Below are 15,095 nucleotides of genomic sequence, written 5' to 3' on the forward strand. Positions count from 1 at the left end.
CAAGATTCTACTGAAGATCATCCAAAAATGATTAGAACAGCAGAGCTATAGTATAGGAAAGAATTTCTCAAAAGAAGTCTTCAAAAAGTAAAGAACAGAACTGTTTGAACTGGTGCAGGGGGAGGGGAATGTAAAGCAGTGCAGAAAAGACTCTTGGAACTTGGGAACACACTGTCCTACAGGAAGCAGGCTTGCTTATGAAGATAAACCACACCGAGGCAGAGACTGTGCTGTAAATCAAAGACAGCTCACAATAGAGTGGCTGGCGTATGTTCAATGGGATACTTAGTCACCACTGGGAGTGAGCCAATCAGGCATTCATTTGGCACATACATGGTGCTGGACATGGCTGGGGCCTGGAGGATGGAGGGGAGTCACACCTTTCCTAGAAGCTGTCTCTGTGGGCTCTGGTGGGATTCAGTCTCCACTTATTACCACTGATCCGAAAGCACCAATAAGCACAAAATGCAGCTTAGAAATAAACATGTATCTATCCATATATAGGGATGTATTTACATATATGTTGTTGCTGTTAAGTGCTGTTGAGTCACAGACGACTCATAGTGACCCTATAAACAAAAGACCTGAACACTTGTATAATTTTCATCATTTCTCCAAGTTCATAGAGTTTCCAGAGAGGTAAGTTATTTCAGAAGTGGATGCCACTCCTGCTTCCAAGCTTGTTTTCATTGGGAAGCTCCACCAAACATTGTCCACCACGGGTAACCATTACCACATTGACACATCAGTGTCACAGTGTTTTGCATCACAGCAACCATGAGTTACTTCCATACAGCAAATGCAAAATCTGGTGGCTCAGTGGTAAGGAGTTGCACTGCTAGCCCAAAGGCATGCCGTTTGAATCCACCAGCTGTTCTGTAAGAGAAATATGGGCAATTTCCTCCCGTGTGATTTATTAACTCTGAAAACCCAAGGAGGGTCAGCTATGAGTTAACTCCAATTCATTGATAAATAACAACAATACATACATAGAGAGAATATACACAAACACATATTTGGCCTTATTTTGTTATTATTAGTTGTCACTATAAAAAATAAGCAGACTTCATAGAAAATCTAGATTTCTGATTTCTCTTAATAGCTTGCAAATATGGCAACAACAGTCACTTGTATTTCTGTGTGGCGACTTGTATTTCCGAGGCTGAGTGGTGGGCACCCCTTACTGCCGACAGTCCCTCTCTCCCCACCTCACTGAGGCCTCTGCGTCTCCCCTCTGAGGCCATATGCCAGCTGCCCTTTATCACTGCACTTTGCTGCTTATGGTCTTTTTCTTACATCCCACTTCACCTACTTTTTTACCCAGTGAACCTGAATTTTGAGACCTTGACCTGATGTGAATAGCTACCCTCTTCAGCAGCCGCCCGCCCCCCCAAAAAACTCACTGGAGGCGTGGCGCTTGACTTTGACCTGCGGGTCCACTCGATGGGACTTCTCACTGCAGGAGGAGGCGTGCCGCTTCACCTGGGCCCCGGTGGGCCGCTCGGGCTCCTCGTCCTGGAGGCGGGAGATGAGGAGGACAGTGAAGGCTCGGACTCAGCAAAGGGCCAGAGGGTCTGGTCCTTCCTGGGCAGATGAGCGCTGCAGGGCCTCTGAGACCTTGGCCTCTCATCTTTAGGCCTGTGTAGGCCTCAACTGTTTATAAACCACTTTGACCAGGAGGATAAGGAGCCCCAGTGGTACAGTGGTTAAGCACTCAGCTTCTAACCAGGAGGCTTGAAGTTCAAATGCTTTTCAGGAGAATGAGCGGGAGGTCTCCTCCTGTAAAGGATACAGTTGGGAAACCCTCTGGGCGTTTCGTTCTGTCCTGTGGGGTAGGGTGGCTTTCAACCAGACCTTCTCTGGGGGCAGCAGACAGCAACCCTGAACAGAAGCACCTGCTTGTAATAACAAACCTGCTGCTTTTGGTTGATTCTGACTGATGGCAGCCCATGTGTGCTCCATGGAGTCTCCAGAAGCTGAATTTTCAGAGGCTAATCACCAGGCCTTTTCCCTGAGGCACCTCTGGTAGACCTGCAACCTTCTTTTTGGTTAGCAGCCAAGTGTGTTAACTGCTTGCACCTACCATGGACTCACAGAGAGAGATGAGAACGTCTCAGAAGATTGCGGGTATTTTTTGGCCCTCTCATCTTTTACTGCATATGCATCTGAAAGTTGGCCAATAAAAAGGAAGATCAAAGAAGAATCAATGCCTTTGAACTGTGGTGTTTCAGAAGATGTCTGAATATCCCAAGGACTGCCAAAAGAACAAACAAGATTGTCTGGGACAAAGGGCAACCAGGCCACTTCTTGGAGGCAAAGGATGATGACACTTCATCTCACACACTTTGTGCATATTGTCAGAAGGGAAAAAAGCCATCATGCTGGGAAAAGTATGGAGGCAGCAAAAAGGAAGGAAGACCCTTAGCTGGATGGATTGACCCCGTGACGACCACAATGGACTTGAGCATGACAGAGATGACGAGGAGGGTGGGCAGAGGACAGGGCTGCAATGTGTTGTAAAGAGTGTAGCCATGAGACACAGCCGACCCAAGAGCACCTAACAACAACAACATCCCATTGACGACGGTACCAGTTAGTCCTCTGTATGAGACTGCTGTGCCCAGCTTCCGGTATACATTTTTGTACAAAATATTTCATTGCCTTCTGGCAATAGTCTTGGAAGGTGGGTTCTATCTTTTCCCACATGGAGCCAGGAAGGGAGGTCCTGAAAGCTGAAACACCAGATAACTCAGATTCAGCCCTGAGTCTGCCTCCAAAGTTCTCAGTCTTTAAGTACTAAACCATCTTGTTGCTAAATTCAGCAATTGAGAAAAACCTTAAACAATATCCACTGGTGCAGGTGAGTTTGAAGAAAGAGGCTATACTTAGGAGAAGGACAGCTGAAGAAGCTAACTAGAAGAAGGCAGCCCTGGGTGTGAAGGCTCAGTGTGTCTGCAGCTGCCATGTCCACGGCAGGGGTCCTGGCCCACAGACATCCTGTTCCTAGCCCGTTGACCCCCTCTCTGCCTCTGCTGAGGCCTGGCCCACACAGCACTGTCTGAACATGGCTCCTCTGCTGGCTGTCCCTCAGCAGGGAGGTCTCAGGCCATGCTGCCAGGAGCATTCCAGGTCGAGTGATGGCTACAGAGGCCTCTCTGTAAATCAGCAAACCAGCTTGTTCTTGGTTTAGCCAGCAAGACAGGGAGGCTCTGTCCTCTGAGCGAAAGCCCAGGCCATGATGCCACCAGCTGGAGGGCGGTAGGGGCAGCTGCCCAGAAAGTCCCCCCAAAACCATGATAGAATCAGCGGCATCAGTTCCCAGCAGCAAACAGAGGCAGAGAACCCACACACTTTGATCAAATGGTGCCCCCTGTTGTGTAGTATTTCTCTCAGTTTAGGAGTCCCTGGATGGCTCCATTGTTAATGTGCTCAGCTAGGAGCTGGAAGACTAGAGGTATGAAGCCACCGAGAGGCACCTCCGAAGAAAGACTGGTGATTTACTTTTGAGAAATCAGCCAAAGGAGCACATTTGTCCTCCGACATTAGTGAGACCAGACAGCAGCTGTTTTCTCTGTTGTTTTGCAGCACACAGAGCACCTTCTTCCTTCTGGGAGGCCCCGTGGTGGCTGCTAGGTGCTATGGAGTTGACCATGACTCACAGAGATCCTATGAACAACAGGTAAGAATCTTACAGCCTTATTCTGTGCCAATCATCCGATATACTTGAGCCCACTAATGAAATCACTGTGTCAATCTATCTTGTTGAGGGTCTTCCTCATTTGATGACTCTCCCCCTTTCCAAGCATGGTGTCTTTTTTCAAAGACGGCCCTTCTTAACAACATGTCCAAAGTATGTGTGATGAAGTTTTACCATCTTTGCCTCTAAGGAACACCCTGGGGGCACTTTCTCCAAGATTCAGTACTTTTCTCCAACACCACAAATCAACGGCATTGATTCTTCTTCTGTCTTCCTTATTCATTGTCCCACTTTCACCTTTCTAGAGTTCTGAAGAGCAATGACATCAGTTTGAGGACTAAGTACGCCTCATTCAGATAATGGTCTTTTTAATTTACTTGTTATACATATGAAAGTTGAAAGTCCCTAGTGGAGTGTAAATGCTTAAGCACTTGGCTGCTAACTGAAAGGGGAGCGGTTCAAGTTTGTTCAGATGCACCACAGAAGAAAGGTTTGTAGATCTATTTCTAAAAGGTCAGCCATGGAGAACCCCATGGAGGTTTGTTTTGCACAGAGACACAGGGGGCTGCAAAGGGCAAGAATCAACTTCACTGCATCTGTTTTTCCTTCCTTCTAGTCTGGGCCTCTTTCTTTTGCTTGTATGTCAAGGAGTCCAGGGTCTTCAGCCAATTTCTGTGACAAGAAAAGGATCTTTCTTCCAGCTCTTAGCTAAAGGGTTCTCTCCGAGGCAAAGGAGAAAAGAAAGAGAAAGGCAAAAAAAAAAAAAGGCAGAAGGGAGGGAACCCTCAACAACTTGGTACCTTTAGTCACTTTCCTGGGGGGCCCCCAGGGACCGTACCTGCATCTTTTCATAAGGAACGTCATCATAGACTCGGGGCTCAGGCCACTGGTCCTGGCAGGAACGTGCGTATCTAAAAAAGAAATCACACGGTGATGACGATGCAGTGTGGGGTTGTCCTACCCATGCTCTCACTTAATCCTGGCAGTAGCTCTTAGAGACAGGAAGCTTAGTAACAGCAGCCTCAGACGGCAGCATTGTGTCACGGGTGGTGTTAAGGGCTTTATAGGCGGGGACTCAAATGATTCTCCCAACAACCAAGGAGGCAGGTCCTAGAAATGCAAGAACAGGAGCCAAGACGGCCAGCAACCAGCACAGACCTTCGTGGCTGGAAGTTATATAGCGAGGACTGAAACCCTGCTCTTCTAATGGCACACCCCGTGATTCAGCCGCATCCCTGCCAGGATGCCCCAAGGCCTGAAAACATAAGGTCCCCATCACACGAGGACTAAGCCCAGCCCCACTCAATGGCTCTCTGCCCTTGTTCCTTCCAATCACAGCTTCCTCTGACCCTGGACTAACTGCTCCAGCTAGCTCACTCTGCTAGAAGGGGAAGTGGTCCAGCTGGGCTCCCCTGGGAAGTAGAGTCCTCTGCAGCTCTTCTTCCTCTTTCTCCTGGTGCCTGAGGATGGACTCTGGGTCTCTGAGAGGGAAAGGTCTGGGCAGCTGTGGGGGTCCTGCGGGTGTGTGCAGAGCCTTACAAGAAGGAGTTGCGCCCAGCACTGACGATGCTGGTTAAGGTCTCCACATCCACGTAGTCATAGTGCAGTGCTTCAGGGGTGACTTGGGAGCCCATCTCCACGAGCAGCAGGCCAAGCCAGCGGCCCATGTCCTCTGAGCAGTTAGCCTGAGGGAGAGGAAACACAGCGGTTCCTGTCAGCACTGGAGGTGCCTCTAGTGACTTGCTCATATCAGTCCAACCCACAGATGAGGGATCTGAGACTAGAACACACATCCAGACATTCATATAGTACTCTCTCCTCTCTCTTACTCTGTACAGGTCTCTGCTCAAAGGCCATCTCCCCAAAGAGGCCCTCCCTGACCACCTCTCCCTCTATCCTAAGGTTTTTCCAACCATGCTGATGGAAAACAACATTTAATGATTCACTGAATGTTTTTACATTCCCTTAAATTTTTTTCCATTGTGTTAAGTACATAGGTAACTAAATAGTTGTCATTATAACAGTCATTATGTGAGTGGTTCAACCATCATCATGACTGGATTCTAAATTTTACATAATTTGAATTATGTACAAATTATATCATTGCTCATATAACTCAGTTTCCCCCCGCCCCTTCTCTTATGATATTATGACAAGGGAGCTCTGGTTGCCTAGGGCTAAGGAGCTGCACTGAAAGCCCAAAGGTATGCAGTTTAAATCCACCAGCTGCTCTGCAGAAAAAGGATGGGTAATCTCCTCCTGCATAATTTTTTTTTTAAAATTCTATTTTATTAGTTTTAAGGAACATTTACAGAGATTTTGGATTTCCATTCATTCATTGTTGCACTATTTTCTCTAACCCCCCCGGTTCGTTCCTCTCTCTTTTTTTCCCCCTTGAAAGTCTGTTTTAATTGTCCCATTGCCACAGTGCTTGTCAAAGCCAGTTCTGATTAATCTCCTTTGTCAGTGTGTCCTTTGCCATTCCCTATCACTCCTCCTTGAGAGAGATTTCACTCTGATTCATAAGGAAAAGGGAACGGTGTATTCTCTTAGCTACTTCCTGCTGAAAAGGAACGCTGTAGGTTTCAGGGTGAAGATTCCTCCTGTGTCATTAATCTGCCTCTGAAAATCTGCCAGAGGACCAGCTATAGGTTGGTTCTGACTGGACAATATACAACAACAACAGTTATTATGATATCACCAAATATCTACTATAATTGTCATATATAGGACAGTCGCCAAGAAGTTGTCAGTCAACTGAATATGTACTTGGGTTATTCTCATGTAAAGATCAAGATTATTCAAATTAGCATACACGGCTGGACTTGAATAAACCAGTAATAATTTAGAAAGCTCTATGTTGCATTTAATGGAAACAGGGACTCATCTCAAACTACTGAAAACAAGGCAATTTTTTTTGAAATTTTGGAATGGAGGAGTAACAGAGGCAACAGTTTTTGACATTTAGGAACAGAGGGAGACAATGGGTGGCACGATCTAGAAGCCTGGTTTTCATTCTAGGGCTGCTGTCAACTCTGTGGAAGCCTGAACAAAACATTTTTGCTACTCTGGGCAAATGTGGGAGGGAGACAATTATTTGAGGTTTTTCCCATTTTTAACATTTTACAGACTAATTAGAGGAAAGGTAGGACACGTGGGAGAGAGATTCAACATGTTCTGCACAAGCTCATAAAGGAGATACAGAGGAGAGTTAGTGCCACGAATGGGAAGGATAAGGGATCACATTTGCATTCAGCTGTTTGCTGAAAAAGTTTATGGTTAAAATGAAAATAGTGCTGTTTGTTGCAAATGTTTATGGTGCTCTTAGTAAATGTTGAGTATCATACCGAGTTCTGTAAAAACAGTGTACATAGAACAAACATCGTTACTGCCCCCCATGAAGCTTAGCTTTGTCAACCCAACATGGGGACAACCTTCCTAAAGATTTGAGCTGCTCTATGAGATGGGTTTGGAAGCAAGAGTGGCATCCACTTCCTAAACAACATGCCTCTGGAAACTCTATGAACTTTGATAAATGTTGATAGTTGTAGAGAGGCTGCAGGACTTCTTGTTCATAGTGTCACCATGAGTGGTGCTCGACTTGAAGGCAATCAATAACAATGAGATGGGTAGGCTCCTTTAGAAGGCACTAAGGTTTATTTAAGGTAGACAATCACTTATGGAAAGATTTGAGGGGGGATTAAAAATGAGATTAAGGGTTAGACTAAACTGATGTCTTGGGAATCTAAGACAAGGAGAATGGGTAAACCTGGGGCCTAGGGTCGTCAGAGTTAGCTTATAATTCTGAATGCCCGCCTAACTCTGAATTTCAGATAAACAAAGGATAACTTTTCACTATCAGTATATCCCATATATTGTTTGAAATATATTTATAGTAAAATTTGCTTTTTTAAAAAGTATTTCCATTTTGTATTATTATTAATTTTAATGAAAGTTTATAGAAACTGAGGATTCCCATTCATTCATTGTTGCATAAAATTTGCTTTTCCACACTGTCCTCTGACAGTAGCTTGCTTTCCTTTCCCCCTCTTCCCTGCAGGGTCAGTCCTTTAAAGCCAGACACCTGAGGCCGAGCTCCTCTGCACTGCTGCCCAAGGGCCACCTGGATCTCCCCTCTCACCTCCAAGATGGCGACCTCCTGTCGGTTGCGCATGATCCTGAAGGCAAATGGGTGTCTGGGCCCAAAGCCCGGGGCCACCTCACAACCGCGCAGGGCAATGGCGTTCACGTGTGTGCGGAGGTCCGCGCGGTCCTTGTGGAAATACAGAGTGTTGCACTTGAGGCGGCACCAGCGTTCCTTCCAGCCCTGGTTCACCAGCACGTTCAGGTAGCCTGGGAGGGGGACCAGTGTGTGAGCGGCTGGCCTCCGGGGGAAACTCTCGCCCAGGGGAGGCAAGTCTGCACAGAGATCTGCAGCTCTGCTTCTGAAAGCCTGGGATAAGCCTCCATCCTAACCAGAACAAAGGACAGCTCATTTTGACCTGCCTGTGGCCCCCAAGTCCCTTCTTTCTGAGTAGGAGTTTCCCATCTATGAATTGGAGGAAGATTCATCAACAGCCTGAATTATGCAGAAGACACAACCTTGCCTGTAGAAAATCAAGAAGACTTGAAACACTTATTGGTGAAGCTGAAAGATGAGAGCCTTCAGTATGGATTGTGGTGGTGGTGGTGTTATGTGCTGTCAAGTCACCTGTGACTCATAATGACCCTATGTGCAATAGCTCAGAAGCTTGCCCTGTCCTGAGCCAGTCTCACTGACTCAGACACACCTACCCCCATTGCCTCAGTAACTATATCCATTCATCTCATACCGGGTCTTCCTCGCCTGCACTGTCCGTCCACCCTTCCGAGAATGATGTTTTTCTCCAAGGACCAATTTCTCCAAGGACCAATCTCTCCTGGCCATGTGCCCAAAGTAAGTGAGGCAGAGTTTCAAAATCCTAGCTTCCAAGGAGAGACTTGGTTTCACCCTCTCCAAGACAGACCTATTTGTTTTCTTGTCAGTCCATGGCATGTTCAAGACTCTTCTCCAGCACCACAACTCAAAGACATCAATTCTTCTTCTGTCATTCTTAATCATTGTCCAGCTCTCTGATGTACAGCAAGTTCTTGTGAAGACCATGGCCTGGATCAGGCGCACCTTAGTCTCTAGACTGACATTGTTGCTTCTCAGCACTCTGGAGAAATCCCTGACAGCAGATTTTTCCAGTGCCATTTGTCTTTTGATTTCCTAACTGCTGGTGCCAAGAGTGTTGATTGTGGAGCTGAGCAAGCTGTCATTGTTAGCAACCTCAATCTTTTCTCCATCTATCATGGTGTGGCCAATTGACCAGTGGTGGGAATCAGTATGGATTACACTTCTGTATAAATTGGTCCTACAACTGGACCAATAAACATCATCATGGAGAAAACCCCTAAAGTTGCTAGGGATTTCATTTTCCATGGATCTGCAATCAACACCCATGGAAGCAGCTGTCAGGAAAGCAAATGATTTTCGCATTGCAACGCGAAAGTCTGTTACAAAGGACCTCTTTAAAGTACTAAACAAGGAAAGAGATCATACCACAGATTAAGCTGTGCTTGCCCTGAGCCATGATATTTTCAACTGCTTTACATGCACATGAATGTTGAACAACGAATAAGGAAGATCAAAGGAGGATTGATGCCTCTGACATTGTGTTCCTGGTGAAAACTATTGAATATAGCAATTCTTGTGGTCTGCGAAAAGAACAAACAAGTCAATCTTTCTTGCAAGGTGAGCAGCAGTGCCCCTTACAAGTGAAGATGGTGAGATTTCATCCCATATAGAGTGGAAACGTCTCACATAGATGTGGGCAGAAGCGACCAATCCCTGGAGAAGGAAATAATACTTGGAAAAGTGAAGGGTCAGCTAAAGAGAGGCAGCCCCTCAACGGGATGGACTTCAACAAAGGTCATAAGCATAGCAGAGACTGAGGGTAGCACAGGATTGAGCAGAGTTTCTTCTGTTGTTCATAGGGCTAGTTACGAATTATGGAGCTCTGGTGGCCTAGTGGTCAGAAGGTACACAATTCAAATCCACCAGCTGCTCTGTGGGAGAAAGATGGGCAATCTCCTCCCATGAGATCGACAGCCTCTGAAAACTTGCTGGAGGGTCACCTACAGGTTGGTTTCAACTTGACGGTACTCAACAACAACAGTTATGAGTTGGAGATGACTGAACGTCACCTAACAACTCAACATCTGCAAATTGTCTTATGTAAATGGTTAACATATTTAGTTATTAACAAAAAGACTTGTGGTTCAAGTCTACTAAGGGATATCTTGAAAGAAATGCATAGTGTTCGACTTTTGAAAAAAAAAATCAGCTAACCTATGGAGAACAGTTTTACTCTGATATACTGGTTAATTATGTTAATGATGTACTTGACACCCAACACAACCACATTGCTGCAAGTACGTGTATCACACTTGCCAAAGGGCAGAAATTGCTATATTTGAGGCATAAAATACAGCTCTTCCTCTTGGCCTTTTGTCTTTCTTTTCTCTAAAAAAAAAAAAAAATTGTTAAAAAGCCTGGAGAACAGTGGATGAAGCTGCCACCTAGTGGTAGTGTGCTTGAACAAAAAACATCATCTGAAAAGAGAAAATAAAGAGAAAATTCTGACGCTAATAGGCCACAGACTTCACAGAAGGTGATCACCAGGTAGTGCGAATCCACTAGCCACTCTGAGAGACTAAAATAGGCAGTCTCTTCCCGTGTGATCTTCAGCCTCTGAAAACCTACCGGTCAGCTATGAGTTGGTTCCAATTCAATCAACGACAATGAGTTTGAGGAGGTTTTTTCCATTTTCTTAGTATTTTAGATTTAAATTTATATTTTTTTTCTCTCCCTCACATGCTCTAAAGCACCACTCACTTATTATATATAGCTTCTTTTTATTTTTAGTCATGTACTTTTATAGAATTTCCCCAGAGTAAGCAGAATATTACAGTAGATCCCAAAATATACGTCCTTTTGGATTCCATAGGACACTGCGCTTATATGGACAAAATAATATATCTTTCCTGTAAACCACTTTTAACAATAATTGAATGCATATATAATAAAAAGCACTTGGATAAATATTTTATGCAAGAACTTTTCTTATAAGATTGAGCTACAATTTATGCAAGTGGCATGTCTTGTGGGAGGAATTATCTCATCACAGTGGAGGAAACTGAGGTCTAGAGATGGGCAGTGATTTGCGTGAATGTCTATAGCAAGTAGAAAAATATGGTGGTCAGTTGGCATTTCCTTCTGTGAACCTCACAGTCCAGGAGGAGAGTGTGTTAGGAGAGAGGGGTGAGTGGATCTGGTAGAGCTTAGCTATGCTCTCGGCTGGCACCCTCTCCTCTGCGGGTGTGAGATGGACAAGACAGGAAGTGTCTTTTGGCCTTAACCCCAGTAGCCCAGAAGTCCCAGAGCTCAGAACTCCGCTCCTCATTGCTCCATACCCACCACAGCATGGCACCTCCTCCTCAGTGGAGGACGTCTGCAGGTCATCGGCCAGTGCCTTCTTCTTGGAGAAGCTGATGATGCGGGTGATCTTGCGGCCCGCAGCCCTGCTCATGGAGCCCTTCAGCTCTGCCAGGCTGCTCTTCTTTCCTTTGCCTGTTACCAAGAAGATGGGTCAGGAGAAGGGAGGGAGCATCAAGTTCCAGGGGCATGTAGCTCTGTTCTACACAGTGGCCCGTCCACCCTGCCCATGGGGCCTGGCCTGAAGCTCCAGGTCAGCAGAGGCATCAAGGTCCACATTCCCACCCTGTGCCCTTCCCAGCTCTGAGCTCCAGAGGCTCCTACCGTGGTCACAGGCCTCCCGGCGCCCAAGGGTGGAACAGCTGTCGCCCATGCCCAGGCTGTCAGAGTCAGAGGTCTGCTTCTCTTGGGACAGCCTCTGGGGAGGGACACAGATAGCCCACATCAGAGGGCACACTCCTCTGTCTGTTCAAAGCCACCTTATGACAATTAGTCAACAAACATCTGTCAGTAATTATCACGTGCCTGAGAGAGTACCAGGTATTGGGAAGACAATGATGACTTAACTGTGGTTGTGTGATCTATCTGAAAAGTGAAGCAATTACTTATACCACAGGGACATCAATGTCTTTGGAGTTTGGACTGTACTTGATCCGTGCAGGAAGCTGGGAGGGTATGTATACAGGCTAGTAACGTAATCCAAGCAAAAGAGCAACATAAGAAAGTGTCATCCTAATCAAGGTAGGGCTTGATATGAAGATGAGTCAAGAGGGCAGGGAGGATGGGGAAAGGAGGTAGTTGGAAGGTATCTTCAAAATAATCGTGGCAGGACTTAGTGATCAATCAGTGACCAAAACTTAGTGAGTGGTGATGAGAGAAGAGTCCATTACGATCCCAGCTTGGGTAAGAGGATGGTCAACACCCATCTTTCCTGTAAATTATTTCATTGCCAGACAACATTACTTTACTTATTTTACTGACTCCAGACCATGCAGTCATTCAATCAGATGCTATTAATTAGCTGTCTGCTAGGTACTATGGGGAGAGTCCCTGAGTATATACATTCACTCATTAATGTGTATCCATTAACTCAGGAGACATTACTGAGCTAAATTATTTATTGAGTTACTGTGCATCCATCAGCTCAGTGGACATTTATTGAGCACCGAAGGTTGTTCCTGCTCTGTGCTGGGCACTGGCTTTCAGTTAGGGTGCTCACAGCTGGTCCCACAGCACTAATGTCTTCCTCATGTCACAACAGGACTGTGGGCTCCACAGCGCACAACCTGTGCTGAGTTCCCTCTGCCTGTCCCAGATGCGATCTGGTGGAGACAGACTTACCTTGTCCGTGTCCAGCTTGCACAAGAGGATTGGGGACCTGGGGACCTCCAAGCCTTCAGCTGTTCCAATGGGCTTGCTCACCTCTCGGATGACCTGTGGAGAATACACATAGCTGTGGACAGGTGGGCAGGACAACTGTGAAGGCAGAGAGGGAGAATGGGGCTGTGTGTCCAGGGACGGCAAGGAGGAGGGCTCAGGATGTGGGGGAGATTGGAAGGGTGAATAAGCCTGCCCGTTAAGTCCCTTGAGTGTGTCAGGATGTGAAAGGCTTGCTCCTGAATCCGTGTTTTTGGATTGAATAAGATGTGGGACTGGGAATCAAGAAGATTGGTTTCAAGGCCTGCCTCTACTGCTGATTAGTGGTGTGGCCTTGGGAAAGCCACTTACCCTCTATAGTTGCCTCGGTTTCCGTATCTGTATATTATACTGCATAATGTTACTGTTGTTGTTAGGTGCTGCTGAGTAAAGTATGACTCATAGTGACCCTGTGAACAAAAGTACTGAACCCTGTTCTATCCTGCGCCATCCTCACACTTCCCAACACACAAGAGCCCTTTGCCATGGTCACTGTGTCAATCCACCTGGTTGAGGGTCTTCCTCTCCTTCGATGACCCTCCACCCTTCCCAACATCATGGCCTTCTCCAAGGAATAGCACCTCCTAGCAACATGCTCAAAGTATGTGAAGTGAAGCCTCATCATTCTTGCCTCCAAAGAGCACTCCGGCTGTACCTTCTCTAAGATATATCTGTTCATTCTCTTGGCCGTCCATGGGATGTTCAGTGCTCTTTTCCAACGCCACAGCTCAAAGGCGTTAATTCTTCTGCCAGCCTATTCATTGTCCAGCTCTCAGATGCAGATACTTTATAATACTGGTCCTCTATTTACCTCCTAGCCCTCTATTTACCTCTTAGTTTATCTGAACATTAATAAGATCATGAATATGAGAGGAAACCAGACCCAGAAAGTCTGCACATTGTGGGCTTGCCTCTGCCACCTTGTCGAACCTTTGCAACAACCCTGTGTGGTGGCCGAGACCCAGGGTGTTCTCGCTCACCCACCGTCACACTGCAGCAAGCATCCAGAGCATGAAGTGATAGCAGCCTCCAATGTTTCTTATCCATAAGGATAAAAAAATCCGTGTGGATTTTTTAATTTTATTCCCACTGGGGGTTAGGGATGACTGTTATTCCCAATTTACAGATAAAGTCAATGAGGCAGAGAGGTGAAGTCGCCTGTTACTGGTAGCAGAGACTGAAATGACAGAGTGCTGCCTGCTCCCACTCTCTGGGCTAATGACTCCAGTTGGCCTCTGAGGGTTGAGGCTTCCCCAGTGAGCAGAGCAGTGTGCAGGCTCTCGGCCATTCTTCCTCTCCCGAGACAATGGCAGTGATGGGGAACACCAAGCACTCTGGTTATCACAGGAGGAAGGAAGAGAGGAAGGGAGGGAGAGGGGTGTTTGGTTTCATTGTTCCAGCAGGAAGATCAGAGGAGGAGAAAGAAAGGCAGAAGAGAAAATGAGGGTGCAGGGAGGAGGCTGTGCTGTGAGGGATGGAGGCGAGGTCGTGGCAGTAACATCATCGTAGCAGTCATCACTGACAGCTATCCAACAGTGCCCGGCAGGCCCTGCTCAGCACTCTCAATAGGCCTCACAAGACCCATTTTTACAGACAAGCTGAGGCATGGAGAGGCTAAGTCATTTGCAGATGACACGATGTATGAAATCTAAGCCTGAACTCAGTTCTATGTACCACCAGGTCCTCCTTCAGGTTACCACGCCGCCCCACCTTCACAGCCTCAGATCTCATGGAAGCAGAGCAGGGTGGTGGACGGCTCACAGGCTTCCAGGTGGGCTTATTCATTAGCCTCTAGTCCTGGCTGCAACTCCTTTGTGACGTGACATTTACCAAGTCATATAAATTTCTATGCCTTGGTTTCCTCATCTGGAGAATGGGAGAAATAACAGTCCACTGCAAAGAGTAAAGGAAGTAATTAAAGCATGCAAAATTCTCCTAGTGTGTGAGTGTTACATACATGATACTGTTCTGTCAGCTTTCATATAGAGACACTGGACTACAGGGGAGTCAAAAGGATGCATGTTTTTTTTCTTGTCCTTCTTTTTAAAGGTGAGCTTATTTAATGCTAGTATCCATCTTCTTCTTAGATGTTATTATGTGTCTTCAAGTCAGCTCTGATCCGTAGTGACCCTATGGACACAAATCCTGAAACTTGCCCTCCCACAGTTACTGTGGCAATCTCATCCAGGGTCTTCCTCTCTTGCGCTGACCTTCTACCCTTCCAAGCATGATGTCCTTCTCCAAGGACTGGCCCATCCTGACAACATGTACAAATTAGGTGAGACAGAGCTTCAAAATCCTAGCCTCCAAGGAAATACTTGGTTTCACCTTCTTCAAGACAAACCTGTTTGTTCTCTTAGTGGTCCATGGTATGTTCAATACTCTTCTCCAGTACAACAATTCAAAGATATCAATTATTCTTCTGACATCCGTATTCATTATTCAGCTTTCTTTTTTTTTTTT

General features: G+C 46.2%; 1 protein-coding gene across 1 annotated transcript in view; it reads right to left on the reverse strand.

The window, feature by feature from the left end:
• The window catches only part of AFAP1L1 (actin filament associated protein 1-like 1), a 118,206-nt gene that overhangs the window by 34,542 nt on the left and 68,569 nt on the right, over window positions 1-15,095 (reverse strand). Inside the window, exons 9-15 of the mRNA XM_006893751.1 lie at window positions 12,558-12,650; window positions 11,541-11,634; window positions 11,199-11,351; window positions 7,839-8,050; window positions 5,237-5,382; window positions 4,536-4,608; window positions 1,404-1,515 (exon numbers count right to left, since the gene is read on the reverse strand). Of these exons, the coding sequence (XP_006893813.1) occupies window positions 1,404-1,515; window positions 4,536-4,608; window positions 5,237-5,382; window positions 7,839-8,050; window positions 11,199-11,351; window positions 11,541-11,634; window positions 12,558-12,650 (883 nt within the window). The remainder of the gene's footprint in view (window positions 1-1,403; window positions 1,516-4,535; window positions 4,609-5,236; window positions 5,383-7,838; window positions 8,051-11,198; window positions 11,352-11,540; window positions 11,635-12,557; window positions 12,651-15,095) is intronic.

Source organism: Elephantulus edwardii, unplaced genomic scaffold (assembly GCF_000299155.1).
Source record: "Elephantulus edwardii isolate Elephantulus edwardi_28Jun2011 unplaced genomic scaffold, EleEdw1.0 scaffold00130, whole genome shotgun sequence".
NCBI lineage: Eukaryota > Metazoa > Chordata > Mammalia > Macroscelidea > Macroscelididae > Elephantulus > Elephantulus edwardii.